Below are 19,189 nucleotides of genomic sequence, written 5' to 3' on the forward strand. Positions count from 1 at the left end.
ACAACAAGGTCTCCCCAGAGCCTTCTCGTCTCCAGGCAGAACAACCCCAGCTGTGTCACTCAGCCTGTCCTCCCAGCAGAGCTGTTCCAGCCCCTGATCATTTCTGGGGCTCCTCTGGCCCCTCTCCAACAGGTCCATGTCTGTCCTGTGCTGAGGACCCCAGAGCTGGACACAGGACTCCAGGTGGGGTCTCACCAGAGGGGAGCAGAAGGGCAGGAACAGCTCCCTCCACCTGCTGCCCACGCTCATTGTGATGCAGCCCTTTTGTTCTGGCAAAAACCACAAGTTTTGAAAGCCAAATAACTGCTGGTTTAGTTAACTGACCACTTATATAAGAGAAAGGAAGAGTAGTACATTGAAAGTTCTTGGGTTAGACAACAAATATGAGAAAACTAATTAATTTTAGCAGTATAAGAAAAAATAAATGCTTCCAAGTTCAGTTGCTCCCCAAGCCTTCAAAAAGATCCTCAAAAGTCTGAAGAAGTTCTACTCCTGGGCTGGCCAGAGAGCCCCAGTTCTGGCAATACGGAAGGGCCCAGCACCTGATATTACATCTAACTCCAGGTGAGACCAGCAACAATAAGATTATCTGGAAAGGATTTCTATACCATACCTATTATGTAACTGTAATCAAGCTCCATAGAAACTTCAGCAAACTTTTGTTTTGTTTTGTTTTGTTTTAATACTCAAAATACAGCACCCTTTTATGGCTACTGTAGTCATCCTGCATGAGACACAACAAACTATAATCATTCCTGTGTCCAGGAATATTTGTAACTAATCTCCCAGCTTCCAAGCAAATATCAGAAAACCTACACCAGCATTGCTGAATGTGTTGTGTGGTGTAGAAAAGGCAGAAGCAGGTTGCTCTGCCTGCAGTGCTTGGAAATTGTTGCAGACCTTGGACGGCTGTTACTTCCTAACCCACATGAACCGGATGCACTAAAACCAAACGTTGTGAGTCAGATGGGTTGTGAAAAGTTTACGCAACTCGGATATCTCAGCCTGGGGATCTTTGTACTAACAAATTAACTTCTGCAAACGAGGTAAGCGAGAGGAGCTGAGAGGGGCTGGAGCCTCCCCCTCACAGTGAAGCTGATGCTGATACATGGGCAGTGAGAGAACCACGGGAAGGAGAGAGCAGGGCTTGTGACGAGCCGTGGGCTCATGGGAACAGCACAGCGAGGCTGCCGGAAGGTTTTAATCCCGGCCCAACAAAACTCCTTTCTGTCCTTTAGACAAGGATGTGGATCAGTGGGGTTATGTAAAGCAGTGGTGGGAAGGAGAAAGAGGGGCAGCACGTTTTGTTTCGTGTTTGCTTTTTTATAATGAGATGAGAAGAAAAGCTTGAGTTTATTCTGGAAGGGGTTTAATCTAACTGTCCTTACTGAAACCTGGGAAAGCAGAAGTCTTAACCATGCTGTCTTGTGTCTCTGCCCACAGCTGTGCCAGCACGTTGCCTGTCAACTCCTGTCCCTGGGGTTCCGTGGTGCCCCGTGAGCTCAACCTGCCCTGACCAGCCGCTGGACAGTCCCTGCAGAGCCCCACCATCCAACCATGCTGCATTTCCTCTGGGAGAGCATCTCCATCCAGGTGCTCCTCGTCTTCCTCATTGTTTTCCTGCTCATTGCTGACTACATGAAGCACAGAAAGCCCAAGGGCTTCCCTCCACAACCCTTCTATCTCCCCATCTTGGGGCACATGTACCTGATGAACTTCAGCAATCCCTTGATGACATTTCAGAAGGTAAGGGGGTGGTGGGCACTATGAGCAAGGGGATGGAGGGGATTGCAGATATACCATCCTAGCAGTGTGGGGAGCGGGATAACCTGAAACCCGTGGCCCATGACGACTCGCAGGAGCTCACCCCAGGATGGGCAGGATGTTTGCCCTCAGTCAGCAGCAACGTGGATGAAGTTTGACTGGGTATAAAGAAGGGGACAATTATGGAGCGATCCTTTGGGCAAAGGGCAAGGCCTGACACCATGGATACTGTCACAGCTGTAGAAGCCCCATAGGTATGAATGGGTACTAGAAGGGTATTTGGGAAGGGAAAGAAACAAAAGCTGGAAAAAACAGACAATTGTCCAAACACCCTGTCTCCCCTCCTCCTTTCAGATTCCCTACTTTTCACTCCTATCACTGGCCAGTCCACCTGTGTCCTGACAGACACAACCATTGCAAATCCAAGCTCTTGTATTTATTTCCTTCCATCACAGCTTACTGAAATATATGGAGACATATTCTGCTTGGACATGGGCAGCGCATCATGTGTGTTTGTTAATGGGATAAGGATGGTAAAGGAAGTTCTGGTAAACCAAGGGGAAAACTTCCTGGATCGCCCTGAAATGCCTCTTGCTGGCGAGGTCTTCAGCAACAGGGGTGAGTTCTCCCTCAGGACACAGATCTAAGCCACAAAATACAAGTGCTGACCCAGCAGAGGTCCAACACAGCTGCACATAAGGCAGAGCTGGGAAGCATTTTCTCCTTGTTGGAGGGATCTGCCTTGGCTCACCGTATCTTGTCTCTGGCAGGACTGCTCTCCTCCAATGGGCACTTGTGGAAGCAGCAGAGGAGATTCACCTTGTCCACCCTCCGAAACTTCGGCTTGGGGAAGAGGAGCCTGGAGGAGCGCATCCAGGAGGAGTGCCGGTACCTCGTGGATGCGTTTGGGGATGAGCAGGGTAAGTGCAACCGCCCTCATAAGTTGTGATGAAGTAAGAAACCAGTATGACCCATTACAATTTCACTCATGAGTCACTGCATGCTGAGAAATGCCTCACCTTGGAAAAGATGCTAGCACCCTGCCAGCACTCCAGCTCCCTTTTACAGGTGATTTTCCTTCAGACTGTCAAGTGAGTGGAGCTGGGTAAACCCCAAACCATTATTCATAGCCCAGCTTCAGCCTGCTGCTCTCTTAGAGATCTCTAGAACATCCCGTGTGTGTAAGCACCAATGTTTCCCATGAGTTCACATGATGTCTTCTGCAGACCTGGCTTTCCAACATAAACAAACTTCTCCACAGTCTGACTGAAGTGGGACCAAGGGTGGGATGTTTGCTGCACAACGGGGCTGCCCAGCCAAGCTTGGCCAGACCCTGGGGCGGTGAGGAGTCCTGGGAATCCAGTGGCACAGGAGGGTGCCCATCAGGGGCCACTCATTTCACTCCTATTTGTTAAATAGTTTATCTCTGACAACTGATTTTCCTTGTTCTTTTCTGGTAAGACTCAAAGAAATTTGATCATTCCCTTTGCCTTCTGCAGGAAGTCCTTTTGACCCTCACTTTAAAATCAATAACGCCGTTTCAAACATCATCTGCTCCGTCACCTTTGGCAATCGCTTTGACTACCATGACGAGGACTTCCAAAAATTGCTGCGGCTTCTAGATGAGACAGTTGGCCTCCATGGGGCCATCATGAGCCAGGTACAGCCTCCTGCCACCAACATGGACAGTGTGCAGATTTGCAGTGCCATAGTTTCTCTTCTGGAGTCAACGTAAAAACCTTCCTGCTGTAATACTGGGTAGTGCATGAGTCTCTCTGTGACAGGAATACCAATCCCTTGTCAAGCTCTCCTGGAGCTCAGCTCTTTCCACCAGCTCCAGCAATTTAATTAGTGTGGCACTGCAGGCTCCTTAGGTTTTGATATCAGAAGGTCTATTTCCATCCATTACACAATTTGTTTATCTCCTTTTCTCTCCAAAGCTGTACAATGCTTTCCCATCCATAATAAAGTTCCTACCCGGACCCCACCAAACCATCTTTAAAAACTGGAGATTGATGAGGAATTTCGTGAAAGAGAGGATCGACAAACACAAGGAGGACTGGAACCCCTCGGAGAGCCGGGACTTCATCGACTGCTACCTGCAGGAGATAGCCAAGGTCAGCACCGCAGAGCAAACCCCTCTGCAGCGGGCCTTAGAAATCCAGAGGAATGAGAAATGAGCCCAAATTCTCCATCTGAGCTGCCTCTGTGGCCAGTTGTGAGCTTAGGATGGACATCAGGTTCAGGGCACCCATCAACAGGATGGAGGTGCAGGGGGCCAGCAGTTTCTGCCAAAATCCTTGGGATTGACTTGGACTAAGCCTGGTGTCAGGGCAGCACTCACTGCTCATGCAGGACTAACACATCTCTTTGTAAAGGACAAAGGCGATGGCGCCTTCCAGGAGGAAAACCTTGTGGCATGTGTGCTTGACTTGCTGTTTGCTGGGACCGAGACCACTTCAACAACCATCCGCTGGGCTCTGCTGTTTATGGCCATGTATCCAGAAATTCAAGGTACACTTAGCAAAAGAACAGCACTTTTCCTTGCTTTTAGCCTACACGACTTTCTGAAACATTTTATTTGTGTGGGAGAAAAATTGGGAATCTCCCTGAACTCAAAAAAAGGAAGAGCAAATAATAGCCGGTGTCCCAGGTCAGTTTTGAGGGACCTCTGCAGCCAACAGAATATGTTCTTCCAAGGTCTATTTTTTTTTTTTCCCTTGTACCTTGTCTGATCGCTGCTCTTTCCCACCAGCCCGTGTGCAAGCAGAGATCGACACGGTCATCGGGCAGGGGCGGCAGCCAGCCCTGGATGACAGGAGCAACATGCCCTACACCAACGCCGTCATCCACGAAGTGCAGAGGAAAGGCAACATCGTCCCTTTAATCTTACCAAGAATGACTGTGAAGGACACAGTCGTGGATGGCTTCCGCATACCAAAGGTAACCCCACTGTTGATCAGTGGGACTTTAGCAAGAGACTCCCCATTCCCCAAGGCACGTTTCACAAACCCAGGTCCATCCTGTGCAGACAGGAGTAGAGACAGAGCTACTCTGCCCTGGCCACAGTTCACTCCTATTGAACATGTATTTTTGCCATCCAAACAATGTTCTCCAGCACACTGAGTGGTGCAGAATGATGGGGGTGACACCCCCAGTGCACACACCGTTGAGGCACAGTTCCCGTCTCACAGCTTTTACAGGAACTTGGGCCCAAGACTAGAGCAGATAAAAGTGATGCTGATGAGGGAAAAATGTGGCTCTATAAACATCACATGTCTGAACACACAAGAAATAGGAAAGCTCCCCATGCAAGGGGTGTTGGATACATGATTGCAGCAGAATTTGATTATGGATGTACAAGACACTGGAAGATAAAGATGCCACTCCTGCTCTCAGTAACACAGAACATGCAATGTACTTTTCTTTATCTCCTCTTAGGGCACTGGTTTAATTGCAAATTTAAACTCTGTGATGTTTGATAAGAATGAGTGGGAAACCCCTGACACTTTCAACCCTGGACATTTCCTGAAGGACGGTCAGTTCTGGAAAAGAGAGCCTTTCCTACCATTTTCTATAGGTAAGATTTCCTGGAAGCTTCTGTGCTCATGCACTGGGATGGGGCTTTCCACTGCACAGTGAGGACACAGAGGAAAATAGTGATGGAAAGGATAGATGTTGGCTGCACCCTGGGAGGTGCTGCTCAAGCCATGCTCTCATGGATACCCCAAAGCACCACAACCACACTCAGAGCCCTTCCTTGTCTCTCTTCACCTACACAGAAGAGAGACGAGAGTGAATAGCATACCATAAAATTGCCAGAGACCCTAGAAACACCTTAACCGAGCAGACCATTGTCCTGGGCTCCTGCTCCCACAAGGCTGAGTTCACTAGAGGCTTCACTGTTGCCATCACAGGGGACCCAGACAACAGCTTCGCCGAGGAGATTCTTTTTACCACCCTCTTTCCCATACCACCATCATACACCTTCTCTGTCCCCTCTCTTTGGCGTAGCTCAAACCAACTGATTCTCCCAGCATGGGCACGTCCAGACTGAGCATATCAGCACAGCTTACCCAAGCAGGGAAGGATTCAATGAAAAGGGGGTAATGTGCCTGGGCTGTGGTGCTAAGGGAAGGCAGAGGCTGTTGTGGCAGCAAAAGCAGCCGGGCAGCCAGCGCAGGCTGAGGAAGCCATGGGTGACTGTCTCTGCAGGGAAGCGCTCCTGCCCGGGTGAGCTGCTGGCCCGCACCGAGCTCTTCCTCTTCTTCACGGCTCTGCTCCAGAAATTCACCTTCCAGGCGCCACCTGACACCACACTCACCCTCCAGTTCAAGCTGGGCATCACACTGGCCCCGAAGCCCTACAAGATCTGTGCTGTGCCTCGGTAGGGAAGCCTTGGCCACCGTCCTCACAGGAAAAATCCTTTGTCGGGGATGCTGAAAATGAGCTCTCGGCTGCTCCCCTGGGTGGTGGTAAGAACCACCCATCTCCAGGTAGCTGGGACTTTTGTTGGTTTCTTCCCAAGCAATTGCAAATAATTTCTTTTACAAGCATACTTCTCACTCTGTATCACATGAGAAAGGTAATCAGCCTGGGATCTGCCAGGGCACTTTTAGTCTTGCAATAGTGCACCTTAAATCAGTGAAGGGCTTGGGCCTTTCCTGCTTTCATGATGGATGGCCACGCTTCCCAGTGGCAGGAGAATGAGCAACACTTTAGAGACTGCAGTGTTCAGGCTGTGGCTGTGAGTTGTGGAAGAGCACTACAAGCCTTTGCTTTAAAACATTGATGCAAGTACTCATTGCTAACTGGTCTTTGTTATCCTTGACTAGTAATCCATTTAAAAAGTCACTCAAATACATCTTATTCTTGTGCATCAATAAATCATCATTACCAAAACTCTTTTGTCATGAGATCCTGTGCAAGGTGAAGACCAACAAAGGCCATTTCCAGCACTGACTGCAGCCTTCAGCCCTGCCCCATGTTTTTGGCAGGGGGCTGGAAGACCACCGGGGCAGAGGCAGCCGCACAGCACCCGACCCATGTCCCTGCGGCATTGCTCTCCAGTAGCAGAGAGGCTGGCACTGTAACAGCAAAGGTAGTTCCTACAGAACTGATGAACATCACTGACCCTGACAGGACAAGCAAACTAGCAGGGAAACCATCAAAGTCTGTGGCCGGGTCCAGGTGTGTCACAGCAACAACACTGTGACACCCCCATGGAGCACAGTGCTCTCCACTCTGACAGACCCCTCAATAAATCATCTGTCCTTGTAGCTATAAAATTAATAAGTGTCATTAACAGCCATAAAATGGAAAAGGATTAAGACAATAGAACCTTTAAAGGCTTTCTAGTGAAAGCTGTTTTTGTTAATTTTAACATCCTGTCAAACATAACAGCATGTAGCATGTGTTAGTTAACTGCTATTTAAAGAGGGACAATATGCTTTTTGGGTTATGTTTTCCTGAATCCTACAGACAACCTACCTTTCTTATAATTTCAGAAAACACCAAGGAAGACAGAGACCTTACTAGTGAAATAGTTTAACTGAGAAGTGTTGGTCAATATTAGGGCTTCAAATAAACACAGTTTTAAAATCCCCTAAACATATCACGGTGACAAAATTAGATTAAATATCAGATGTAACTTAGAGTATGCAATATTAAGAAACAGTTTCCTCACGATCATCATTTGCAAGTCTCTCAGTCAAACAGCTGTAAAAAACAAAGCAGTGATTAATCTACTAGTCCAGGAAGTGCGCTTTAGTAAGAGTTCCATAAGATTGTTGTGGCAAACCCACAAATTTTGAAAGTCAATTAACTGGTAGTTTAGTTAACTGACCACTTATGCAAGAGAAAGCAAAACTAGTGCATTAAAAGTTGTTGGGCCAGACCACAAATATGAAGAACTAATTAATTCTACCAACATTAAAAAAATGAAATGCTTCCAAATTCAGTTGCTCCCCAAGCCTTCAGAAAGCTCCTTGGAAGCCTGAAGAAGTTCTACTTCTGAGCTGACTAGGGAGCCCCAGTCCTGGCAATACAGAAGGGCTCAGCACCTGCTATCACAACTAATCCCAGGTGATACCAGGAAGCCAAAAGATGATCTGGCAAGTTTTTCTATATCATACCCTTTAAAAAACTCTAATCAAGCACCATGCAAAATTCAGCATTTTTTTTTTTAACTCAAAATTCAGCACCCTTTAATGGCTACTGTACTCACCCTGCATGAGAGAGAACAAACTATAAGTTTTACTACGCCCAGGGGATTTGTAACTTATCTCCCAGCTTCCAAGCAAGTACCATCAAACCTAGACTAGGGTTGCAAAAGCTGTTGTGTAGAAAAGGATTAAAACTTCACTACAGAAGAGCAAATAAGAATGTACACACACAAGTCAACAGGATTCCGCACCTCAGGCCTGATAATATTAACCTGGGCAATGACACAGACATGATTTCCAGATTATACTCCAAGAGTTTTACCTAAAATACACTTACTCAAATTAATGTTATGTTCACTCAGGCCTCCCACTTAACCAGGTAATTATCATATACTTCCTGCCAACAAAAAAATCCTTAAAATAAATGACTTTGCCAAGAGAAAAAATAACCACACCTAGGCTAAGGAGGACAATAATCATAATGTTTAATGATCAGAAAAACAACAACAACAAAATGCTGCTTTTTCCTTACCTCATGATAGTAGTCCATAATTCCTTGCAGAATCTTCTTTAGATTACTGGACTAATTGTTGCACATGAAAGATAAGGTTATAGGCTTCTATTAAAATTCTTAATTTTGCTGAAATAAAATAATAATCTATAATAATATGTTCCCATAGCAGCTCTATCAGAGAAGCTTGTAATGACAGGGGAAGAGAAATACCACAAGAGAAAATCCTCATGCAGCAATGCTGGAAGGCACTTAAACCGTCAACAGACAGTTCAAGTTCCTTTAAGAGAACCTAAGAAGTCTGAGGTTAATTCTATAGGTTTTGGACTGCAAGATATTCTCAGGACAGACAATATCCAACCCCACAGACTTCTACTAATTCTTGTTTAGAATACCTTTATTCTTTAGTTGTCACCAACATCATCCTTAATGCGATTTAGCCAAGATGCATCAAACCAAGCAACATCTCTGGAACAAAATTAAATGGTTAAACATCAAACACACAAATAAATGAAGACACCAGATTCCCAGCATTAAATCATCAGTTGTTTGACTACAGTATCTAATGACACACAAACTCCTGGAGACTGGAAGTTATACCTATGTCACAGGAAATTTCTATCCTGACAGCTGAATTAAGACACTGCCTTCCAGGGCAGGAGGAATTTTTGTGCGTGCTTGAGCTTGCTACAGCGAGGAACACAAGGATGTGAAGGCCTTTGTCATTTGCTGACATGCTGAATATTTATATGTGTTTACAGAAATGAAGTTATGCCCTTTAGGAAGAGTACCATACATTGTTCTGGCAAAACCGTGAAGGTCAAAAGTCAATTAACTGGTGGTTTAGTTACCTGACCGATTACACAAGTAAAAGTACTTGTTAAGTACTTGATAAGAGTATGATAGATATGATAGAACTAATTAACACTACCAACTTAATTAAAAAAAGGAATTAAAATGCTTCCAAATTCAGTTGCTCCCCAAGCCTTCAAGAGGCTCCTCATAAGCCTACGAAGTTCTCCTTCTGGGCTGGCCAGAGAGCCTCAGTCTTTCCAACATGAAAGGGCAATTGTCTCCTTTTTTTTTTTTTTTTAATGCAAAATTCAGCACCCTTTAGTGGCTACTGTACTCAGCCTGCATGAGAAACAGCAAAGAATAATCATTGCTACGTCCAGTAGGAAAAAACCTAGACGAGGGCTGCTGAATCTGTTGAGTGGTGTAGAAGAGGCAGGAGCAGGTTGCTCTGCCTGCACTTGTCTGCACAGACCAGAAAATGACGGTGCTTGGAAACGGCGGCAGACCCTGGATGGCTGTTTACTTCCTCCCTACACGAACTGGATGCACCGAAACTGAAAGTCTTGAGTCAGGTGGGTTGTGAAAGGTTTGCGCAACATTCTCTCTGATGTCTCTGCTGACCTTTGACTTGTTCAATGACTATTTGTCCTATCGAACAGTTTTTCAAACAAGGAAAGTGAGAGGCGCTTGGAGCAGCTGGAGCCTCCCTGTGGTGGAATGCAACCCCCCTCTTTCCCCTTCCCCCCTTTCTGTTTGGAAGGAGTGGGCGCATCTCCCTCTTTCTCTGGTACTTGAGGCTAACAGCTTCTTTTGTTGGCCCCAGAGCACCCTGGCCAGGGCCATTAGGAGAAGGGAGTGCCAAGGCGCCACTGAGCCGCTGGGTGCCTGCGGCCAGTGTGGGGGATGTTTGGAGGCTTCAGGGGCACCCACTCCAGTGTGGGGGTGCAGAGAAGCTTCTAGAATGCCTACAGGTCAGATCTGATCAGCCTATAAAAACGGGACTCTCGTCAGCGACTCGGCCCATTGTGCGGGTCCCTCGGAGCACGAGCTTGGCCACTGCCGCCGGGAGCCACGGGCCCCCCCCGCTCCCCGGGATGGAGACTCCACTTGCCTCGCTGCCACGTGTGTAAGTAAAACTTCTCGCAGGATTGCGAGCATATTTATACTTTCTGTGCACATTTGCACGTATATTTTCCGTGCACATTTGCACGTGTACTTTAAATTAATCCTCGCACAATCGCGAGTGGCTGCCGAGAGCCCCTCGCACAACCGCGAGTGTATTTTCCTCCCGTGCACGGGTACTTTAAATCCTCGCACAATCGTGAGTGGCCGCCGAGAGCCCCTCGCACAATTGCGAGTGTATTATAAATTTACCCTCGCAGAATCGCGAGTGCACACTTCCCGTACTCACTACGAGTACGTGCATCTCTTTTAAAAAATAATCCTGCACCGTGTTTGGCAAGTGTGTGCTTCCCCGGGACCCAGGGCCGGCTCCGGCATTGTTTTGGTGCAGCCATGTGCATGCACACTGTGGACCGCCTGTTGTATTAGTTGCTGCCCCTTCAAATTATTTCCTCAACTGATATTCGAACCTGTATTTAAGTCACTTGTGGAGTGCAAGAACCCTGTTTCTCACTGGTTTAATAAAGGTTGTTGTGGACTCTGTTGTCCCTTAAATTAACCTCGGGTGCCTCCATGTAATATTTCGTGACACTCCCCCGCACAGAGAAGGCAACGCTGAGACACGGGCGGTGAGAGAAACACAGGGAGGAGGGAGCGGGGCTTGTGGAGAGCCGTGGGCTCGTGGGAATGGCACAGTGAGGCTGCCAGAAGGTTTTTAATCCTGGCCCCAAAAAGCTCCTTTCTGTCCTTTACACAAGGACGTGATTCCCTGGGGCTTTCTAAAGCAGCGCTGGGAGGTGGCAGCAAGAGTATAAGATTTCTAGTTGTGTCGTTTTTTTAAAGAGATCAGAGGAAAGGCTTGAGTTTTATCTGGAAGAGGTTTAATCAAACTGTCCTTACTCCAACCTAGCAAAACAGGATTCTGGACGCAGATTCCAGACCAGGTCTGCAAAAGCCACTCCATGCTGTCTTGTGTCTGTGCCCACAGCTGTGCCAGCACGTTGCCCATCCGCCACTGACCCTGGGGTTCTGTGGTGCCCCGTGATCTCGACCTTCCCTGACCTGACGCAGGACACGTCCCTGCAGAGCCCCACCATCCAGCCATGCTGCGTTTCCTCTGGGAGAGCATCTCCTGCCAGACGCTCCTCATCTTCCTTGTTGTTTTCCTACTCGTTGCCGACTACATGAAGCACAGAAAGCCCAAGGACTTCCCTCCACAACCCTTCTATCTCCCCATCATGGGGCACATGTACCTGATGAACTTCAACAATCCCATGATGACATTTCAGAAGGTAAGGGGGTGGTGTACACTATGGGCAAAGAGAAGGAGGGGGTTGTGTCTCTGCCACCTTTACAGTGTGGGGAGGGTGTTAACCCGAACCCCATGGCCCAGGAGGACTCGCAGGAGCTCACCCCGGGGTGGGCAGGACTTTTGCCCTCAGTCGGCAGCAACGTGGATGAAGTTTGCCCAGGCGTGAAGAAGGGGACGATTGTGGAGCAATCAGTTGGGCAAAGGGCACAGCCTGACACAACGGGTGCTGTCACAGCTGTAGGTGCCCCTTAGGTCTGATTGATGACTGGAAGGATATTTGGGAAGAGAGAGACACAAAAGATGGAAAAACACAGGACTGGAAGATCAAACTGGCAGAGCTTTGCTTGATTTATGGCTAAGAAACAACAATTCCTGAGCAATTATATGAATAAAGAGGAAAAAAAATCATATGCAGACAACCAGACACTTGTGCAAACACTCTGCCTCCCCTCCTGCTCTCAGCTTCCCTTGTTGTCACTTGCGTCTCCAGCCAGGCCATCCCCGTCCTGACAGAAACAATGATTGCAAATCCAAGCCCTCCTATTTATTTCCTTCCTTCCTTCCCAGCTTACTGAAAAATACGGGAACATCTTCAGCATTGAGATGGGCACGTCATCATTTGTGATCGTTAATGGGCTGCGCCTGGTTAAGGAAGTTCTTGTAAACCGAGGAGAAAACTTCCTGGATCGCCCAGAAATGCCTCTTGATGGGGAGCTCTTCAGCAACAGGGGTGAGTTCTCCCTCAGGACACAGATCTCAGCTGTAAAATCAAATCATTTACCTTTTGGAGGCCCAACACATTTGGAGATAAAACAGAGCGCTGGAGCTTTTTCTCCTGGGTGGAGGGATCTGTCTTGGCTCACAGTGTCGTGTTTCTGGCAGGACTGGTCTCTTCCAATGGGCACTTGTGGAAGCAGCAGAGGAGGTTCACCTTGTCCACCCTCCGAAACTTTGGCTTAGGGAAGAGGAGCCTGGAGGAGCGCATCCAGGAGGAGTGCCGGTACCTCGTGGATGCCTTTGGGGATGAGCAGGGTAAGTGCCATGGCCCCTTATAAGCTGTGATGAAGGCAGAAACCAGTATGGCCCATTATACTATCACAGGTCACTGCAAGCTGAGAAATAACTCACCTTGCAAGCGGTGCTAGCACCCTGCCGTCATCCCAGCTCCATTCTACAGGTCATTTACCTTCATACTGACAGGTAAATGCAGCTGGGTAAACCCCAAACCATTATTCATAGCCCAGCTTCAGCCTGCTGCTCTCTTAGAGATCTCCAGAACATCCTGTGTGTGTAAGCACCAGTGTTTCCCATGAATTCACATGATGTCTTCTGCAGACCTGGCTTTCCAGCGTAAACAAACTTCTCCACTGTCTGACTGAAGTGGGACCAAGGGTGGGATGTTTGCTGCACAACGGGGCTGCCCAGCCAAGCTTGGTCAGATCCTGGGGTGGTGAGGAGTCCTGGGAATGCAGTGACACAGGAGAGTGCCCATCAGGGGCCACTCATTTCACTCCTATTTGTTGAATACTTTACCTCTGAAAACTGTGTTTCTTTTTCTGGAAAGACTTGAAGAAAATTGATCATTCCCTTTGCCTTCTGCAGGGAGTCCTTTTGACCCTCAGTTGAAAATCAATAAAGCCATTTCAAATATCATCTGCTCCCTCACCTTTGGGAATCGCTTCAACTACCATGACGAGGACTTCCAAAAATTGCTGCAGCTGATAGACGAAATTGTTCGCCTCCACGGGGCCATCACGACCCAGGTATGAACATGTACAGTGTGCAGTTTTGCAGAGCCATAGTTTTCAAGTTCTGCAATTTCCATGTCACTTTCTCTCACCCAACATCCCCTTTCCTGCCCATTAACTGCCAACCTGCCTGCTGTAATGCCAGGTAGTGCATGAGTCTCTCTGTGACAGGAATACCAATCCCTTGTCAAGCTCTCCTGGAGCTCAGCTCTTTACACCAACTCCAGCAATTTAGTCAGTGTGGCACTGCAGGCTCCTCAGGTTTTGATATCAGAAGGGCTTTTCCATCCATTACATAATTTATCTCCTTTTCTCTCCAAAGCTGTACAATGCTTTCCCATCCATAATGAAGTTCTTACCCGGACCCCACCAAACCATTTTTAGAAAGGTAAGATTGCTGAAAAGTTTTGTGAAAGAGAGGATCGACAAACACAAGGAGGACTGGAACCCCTCGGAGAGCCGGGACTTCATCGACTGCTACCTGCAGGAGATAGCCAAGGTCAGCACCCCAGAGCAAACCCCTCTGCAGCGGGGCTTAGAAATCCAGAGGGATGAGAAATGCGCCCAAATTCTCCATCTGAGCTGCCTCTGTGGCCAGTCATGAGCTTAGGATGGACATCAGGTTCAGGGCACCCATCTAGAGGATGGAGGTGCAGGGGGCCAGCAGTTTCTGCCAATACCCATGGTGCTCGAGTGAACTAAGCCTGGTGTCAGGGCAGCCCTTGCTGTTCGTGCAACACTAACACTTTTTTTTGTAAAGGACAACAGTGATGGCACGTTCCAGGAGGAAAACCTTGTGGCATGTGTGCTCGACTTGCTCTTTGCTGGGACTGAGACCTCTTCAGCAACCATCCGCTGGGCTCTGCTGTATATGGCCATGTATCCAGAAATTCAAGGTAAACTATTAGCAAATTCCCATGGTTTAGCTCTCACGGCTTTGTCAAACCCTCTTTTCAGTGAGAAATGTTTAATATCTGTGCACTCATACAATAGAGGTGCAAACAGTGGCAGGCGTCCTAGGTCAGTACCTGGGGAATCACCACAGAAACAACCCCGTGATGTTCAAAATTTGACGGGTTTTTTTGGTTCTGGTGGTGGTAGGGATTTTTTCTGTTAATTTTTCTTTTACTTTATCTGGTCCTTACTGTTTCCCACCAGCCCGCGTGCAAGCAGAGATCGACACGGTCATCGGGCAGGCGCGGCAGCCAGTCCTGGACGACAGGAGCAACATGCCCTACACCAACGCCGTCATCCATGAAGTACAGAGGAAAAGCAACATTGTGCCTTTAGGTGTGCCAAGAATGACAGTGAAGGACACAGTCGTGGATGGCTTCCGTATACCAAAGGTAATCCCACTGGCGATCAGTGGGACTTTAGCAAGAGACTCCCCATTCCCCAGGAATGTTTCACCAGCCCAGGTCCATCCTGTGCAGACAGGAGTAGAGACAGAGCTACTCTGCCCTGGCCACAGCTCACTCCTATTGAACATGTATTTTTGCCATCCAAACAATGTTCTCCAGCACACTGAGTGGTGCAGAACGATGGGGGTGAAACCCCAACTGCACACACTGTTGAGGCACAGATCCATTCTTACAGTTTTTACAGGAACTTGGGTCCAAGACTAGAGCAGATAAAAGCGATGAGTGAAAAACATGGGTCTATAGTCATTGCCTCTCTGAACAGACAAGAAGGAGGAACTGCATGGAGTGCTGGACAAATGATTGCAGCAGAATTTGACTATGGATGTTCTTCAAGGAGAAGACACAGTAAAATAAAAATGAAGATAAAGATGCCTCACCTACTCTCAGTAACAAAAAACATGCAATTTACTTTTATTTGTCTCCTCTTAGGGAACTGCTTTGGTCCCAAATTTAACTGCTGTGATGTTTGACAAGAACAAGTGGGAAACCCCTGACACTTTCAACCCTGGACATTTCCTGAGGGATGGTCAGTTCTGGAAAAGAGAGTCTTTCCTACCATTTTCTATAGGTAAGATTTCCTGCAAGTTGGTGCTTCTGTGCTTATGCACTGGGATGGGGCTTCCCACTACACAGTGAGGACACAGGGGAAAAGAGTGATAGAAAGGACAGATGTTGGCTGCACCCTGAGAGCTGCTGCTCAAGCCATGCTCTCATGGACACCCCAAAGCACCACAACCACACTCAGAGCTCTTTCTTGTCTCTCTTCACCTGCATAGAAGAGAGATGAGAGTGAATAGCATACCATAAAATTGCCAGAGACCCTAGAAACACCTTCACCAAGCAGAGCATTGCCCTGGGCTCCTGCTCCCCCATGGCTGAGTTCACTAGAGGCCTCACTGTTGCTATCACAGGGGACCCAGCCAACAGTGTCACTGAGGACATTCTTTTTACCACCCCTCTTTCCATACTGGCATCACACACCTTCTCTGTCCCCTCTCTTTGGCATAGATCAAACTCCCAGTGTAGGCACATCCAGACCATACATGTCAGCACAGCTTATCCAAGCAGGGGAGGATTCAAGGCTTGTACATATGGTTACACATGTGCCCTCAAAAGTCCTGCATTGGGGGCACAGCCCATGTTGTAGCGCCAATGCAATTATCAGGGAGCCTAGTTTGGGATGAAAAACACATCCTTGAAAGGGGGTAATGTGCCTGGGCTGTGGTGCTAAGGGAAGGCAGAGGCTGTTGTGGCAGCAAAAGCAGCCGGGCAGCCAGCGCAGGCTGAGGAAGCCATGGGTGACTGTCTCCGCAGGGAAGCGCTCCTGCCCGGGTGAGCTGCTGGCCCGCACCGAGCTCTTCCTCTTCTTCACGGCTCTGCTCCAGAAATTCACCTTCCAGGCACCCCCGGACACCATGCTCAGCCTCCAGCACACAGTGGGCATCGCTGTGGGCCCAAAACCCTACAAGATCTGTGCTGTGCCTCGGTAAGAAAGCCTTGGCCATCGTCCTCACAGTGAAAGGCATTTGCCATGGATGCTGAAAAAAAGCCTCAGCTGCTCCCCTGAGTGAGGGCAATGACTGCCCTGCTGCAAGGAGAGGCTGGGCAGTTTGTTGGTTTATTCCAAACAATTGCAAAATAATTTCTTTTACAAGCAGACTTTGCACTCTGTATCACATGAGAAAGGTAATCAGCCTGGGATCTGCCATGGCACTTTTAGGCTTGCAATAGTGCACTGTAATTCAGGGAGGGGCTTGGGCCTTTCCTGCTTTCATGATGGATGGCCACGCTTCCCAGTGGCAGGAGAAGGAGCAACACTTTAGACACTGCAGTGTTCAGGCTGTGGCTGTGAGTTGTAGAAGAGCACTACTAGCCTTTGCTTTATAATATTCATAGAAGTACTAATTGCCAACCGTTCGTGACATTGTTAAACTTGACGTGTAATCCATTATTAAAAAAAAAAAAAAAAATAGTCTCTCCAACTCATCTATTTCTTTTGCATCAAGAAATTCTTACCAAAACGCTTTTGTCATGAAGCATTCTGCAAAGTGAAGACCACTACAGGCCATTTCCAGCACTGGCTGTAGCCTCCTGCCCTGCCCCATGTTTCGGGATGGGGGTAGGGGGCTGTGAGCCCACCCAGGCAGAGGCAGCCGCACAGCACCTGACCCATGTCCCTGCAGCATTGCTCTCCAGTAGCAGAGAGGTTGGCACTGTAACAGCAAAGGCAGTTCCTACAGAACTGATTAAAATCACCGACCTGGACAGGACAAGCAAACTAGCAGGGAAACCATCAAAGCCTATGGCCGGGACCTGGCATGGCACAGCAACAACACTATGACACCCACATGGAGCACAGTGCTCTCCACTCTGACAGACCCCTCAATAAATCATCTGTACTTGTAGCCATAAAAGTAATAAGTTCTGCCTATTAGAATCTGCTAAATCTTCCCCATTTACCTGCCCGGCATCACCGAGTGGCTGGTGTGCCCGGGGGGCAGAGGGGTGAGCTCCAGCAACACACAGTGCACAGCTGAGCCCGGTGCACTCAACAGCCTGGTGAAGAAAAGGGTCCCTGGGAAAATACCAGCAGCAAATTTCATCATTTTAAACCATGACATGCAAGGTGAAACAGTCCTGGGATTGGCAAGTGATGGTTCACACCAGTAAATGCATCAACTTGGTAATAATTGCACCATGGGACCCTGGCAAGGCACCTGGGCACGGTGATCTATAGCTCCCGGCAGTGGGGCTAGATGGCAGGAGCCCTCGGCATAGCACAGCACTGATAACATGCAGCTTCACCTCCTGCTCACCTGCTGAGAAGCTAGGAGAAAGCAATAATTTCCTGCTCATTTGCAGTTTTTGCTGAAGTAATTTTTGCGTCTGTTTTCCTTGAAGATAGAAATTGTTTTCCAGTGTCTCTGAGAACTAAGTCATTTCCTAAAGGAATGAAAAACATTTTTTAGATGTAAGCATTAATGCCTAGGCAGGTTTTAAATTGTTTTGTCTTAATCTTTCTTTTCTTGTCTGAGTTTAGGGAGAAGGCAGCAGGGAATGGTGGGCTGGCCCTACAGACCTGCCCACTAAAGGGCAGAAACACCCTGCGGCCAAGCATAGCCATACAACAGAAAGGAAAATTTATAGCAGGTTAACATGGTTTCTCATAAAGCTCCTTCCAGCACAGGGCTTGGTGGGGAAGCTCTGCCCCCCCGCCCCGATTTTGTGTGCCAGGCACAAGCAGATGGAAAGAAGAGGTTGAACTAAGATGCTCTTTCTGGCACTTCAGGCTCTTGTTTCACAGATCCGTAAGGTGGAGGTGTGACGAGGTGTGAGAAAACACGATGGGAACCAAACAAACCTATTTATAAAATGTAGGAGACTTGACCATGTTCCCACTAGAAGAGGAGACATCCCCAACCACAGCTGTCCATCCTTTCTCTCTGCCAGCTGCCCTCCTGACCTGCTCCTGGCAAAGGACTGTCACATCTTCACAGCAGAAATCAAAAAGTTCTAAGCCTTATGTTCTTTCTTCTCCTTCCTTGGAAGAAGCAGAACAGGAAGGCTGAAGTGGACTTCTTGCCTGTAATCAACTGGAAATGAGACATGGGGGCAGTGATCAGTTTCTGTTGTGTGCAGCATCACTCTCAAAGCACTTTCAGTTTGCAGGTGTCATCTGCCTTGTTTTTTTTCCACTCCTTGGCTCAGGGTCCCATTTCCTTTCCCAGGCTGCTGTTAGATTCAAATGCTTCCTCCCCCTCCTCCCCAGGTCTCCACTGGGTTAGCTGTACTCTGAGCAGAGCACATTTCACAGGACCATTTTGCACATGCACTTCTTGAATATTTCATTTCCTCCACACAAACCATCTCCCATGCACAGCTGACCTCACCTCCCTTTGCACTGGGGCTGGACTCGTCCACCTCTCAGGGCCACTCCTCGCCTAAACATACAAACCTTCTGCAATCGCCGGACACATGCGGGCAGAGCGGTGGACAGTACATGCAGCCTATCACGTTATTGTATAGCACGAGTTACAACCAATCACATTGTTGTAAGGCACGTGGACAGGGCAGCTTTGCTATAAAGCTAGCCCGGTCCGACAATAAAGCGAACTCTGAACATCACATCCGTGTGTCAGGTTCCTTGTCTCGCATGGAAAAAGCAACACAGGGTCACAGACCCAGGCTCCACACAGGCATTCTGCATTTGAACACAGCATCTTGTGACCAAACACATGTAACATGACAGTTTAGATGGTGTAATTATAACAACGTGCAAATCCAGTTCATATGTTGCCCAGAAATATGGATACTTACATCAGCTAGGAACTATTAAATACATTGCTTGGAAT

General features: G+C 47.9%; 3 protein-coding genes and 1 long non-coding RNA gene across 14 annotated transcripts in view; 2 read left to right on the forward strand and 2 right to left on the reverse strand.

Annotated features, from left to right (window-relative positions):
* The window catches only part of LOC309440094 (cytochrome P450 2J2-like), a 25,367-nt gene extending 8,202 nt beyond the window's left edge, over positions 1–17,165 (forward strand). For 2 of the 4 annotated variants that reach the window (XM_082053419.1, XM_082053418.1), the window contains exons 2-10: positions 11,345–11,648; positions 12,236–12,398; positions 12,551–12,700; positions 13,271–13,431; positions 13,739–13,915; positions 14,177–14,312; positions 14,575–14,762; positions 15,267–15,405; positions 16,152–17,165. In XM_082053419.1, the coding sequence (XP_081909545.1) occupies positions 11,460–11,648; positions 12,236–12,398; positions 12,551–12,700; positions 13,271–13,431; positions 13,739–13,915; positions 14,177–14,312; positions 14,575–14,762; positions 15,267–15,405; positions 16,152–16,327 (1,479 nt within the window). In that variant the 5' untranslated portion in view covers positions 11,345–11,459 and the 3' untranslated portion in view covers positions 16,328–17,165. Of the gene's footprint in view, positions 1–9,598; positions 9,807–10,947; positions 10,986–11,344; positions 11,649–12,235; positions 12,399–12,550; positions 12,701–13,270; positions 13,432–13,738; positions 13,916–14,176; positions 14,313–14,574; positions 14,763–15,266; positions 15,406–16,151 lie in introns of those variants that run through there. The other 2 variants (XM_082053420.1, XM_082053421.1) reach the window with 2 other exon arrangements.
* Positions 1–19,189, reverse strand: part of HOOK1 (hook microtubule tethering protein 1) — a 102,471-nt gene that overhangs the window by 53,389 nt on the left and 29,893 nt on the right. The gene's annotated exons all lie outside the window — the stretch shown is intronic.
* LOC309440098 (cytochrome P450 2J2-like) lies at positions 630–6,647 on the forward strand. The gene is made up of 10 exons (XM_082053425.1): positions 630–1,046; positions 1,444–1,746; positions 2,220–2,382; positions 2,535–2,684; positions 3,264–3,424; positions 3,705–3,881; positions 4,143–4,278; positions 4,520–4,707; positions 5,206–5,344; positions 5,980–6,647. The coding sequence occupies exons 2-10, from the start codon at positions 1,558–1,560 to the stop codon at positions 6,153–6,155; spliced, it is 1,479 nt and encodes a 492-aa protein (XP_081909551.1). The 5' UTR covers positions 630–1,046; positions 1,444–1,557; the 3' UTR covers positions 6,156–6,647.
* LOC309440100 lies at positions 6,990–18,945 on the reverse strand. Its single transcript, XR_014184126.1, has 3 exons — positions 18,199–18,945; positions 8,835–8,907; positions 6,990–8,511 (listed from the first exon to the last, which is right to left on the reverse strand). It is a non-coding gene; the product is annotated as an uncharacterized lncRNA (long non-coding RNA).

Source organism: Streptopelia decaocto, assembly GCF_964273445.1.
Source record: "Streptopelia decaocto genome assembly, chromosome: 5".
NCBI classification, from domain to species: Eukaryota; Metazoa; Chordata; class Aves; order Columbiformes; family Columbidae; genus Streptopelia; species Streptopelia decaocto.

Coding starts and splice junctions, on each gene's coding strand:
- LOC309440098 (XM_082053425.1), top strand. CDS start 1,558: ATGCTGCATTTCCTCTGGGAGAGCATCTCCATCCAGGTGCTCCTCGTC. Junction 3,425..3,704: donor ATGGGGCCATCATGAGCCAG/GTACAGCCTCCT, acceptor TTCTCTCCAAAG/CTGTACAATGCTTTCCCATC. Junction 5,345..5,979: donor TTTCCTACCATTTTCTATAG/GTAAGATTTCCT, acceptor CTGTCTCTGCAG/GGAAGCGCTCCTGCCCGGGT.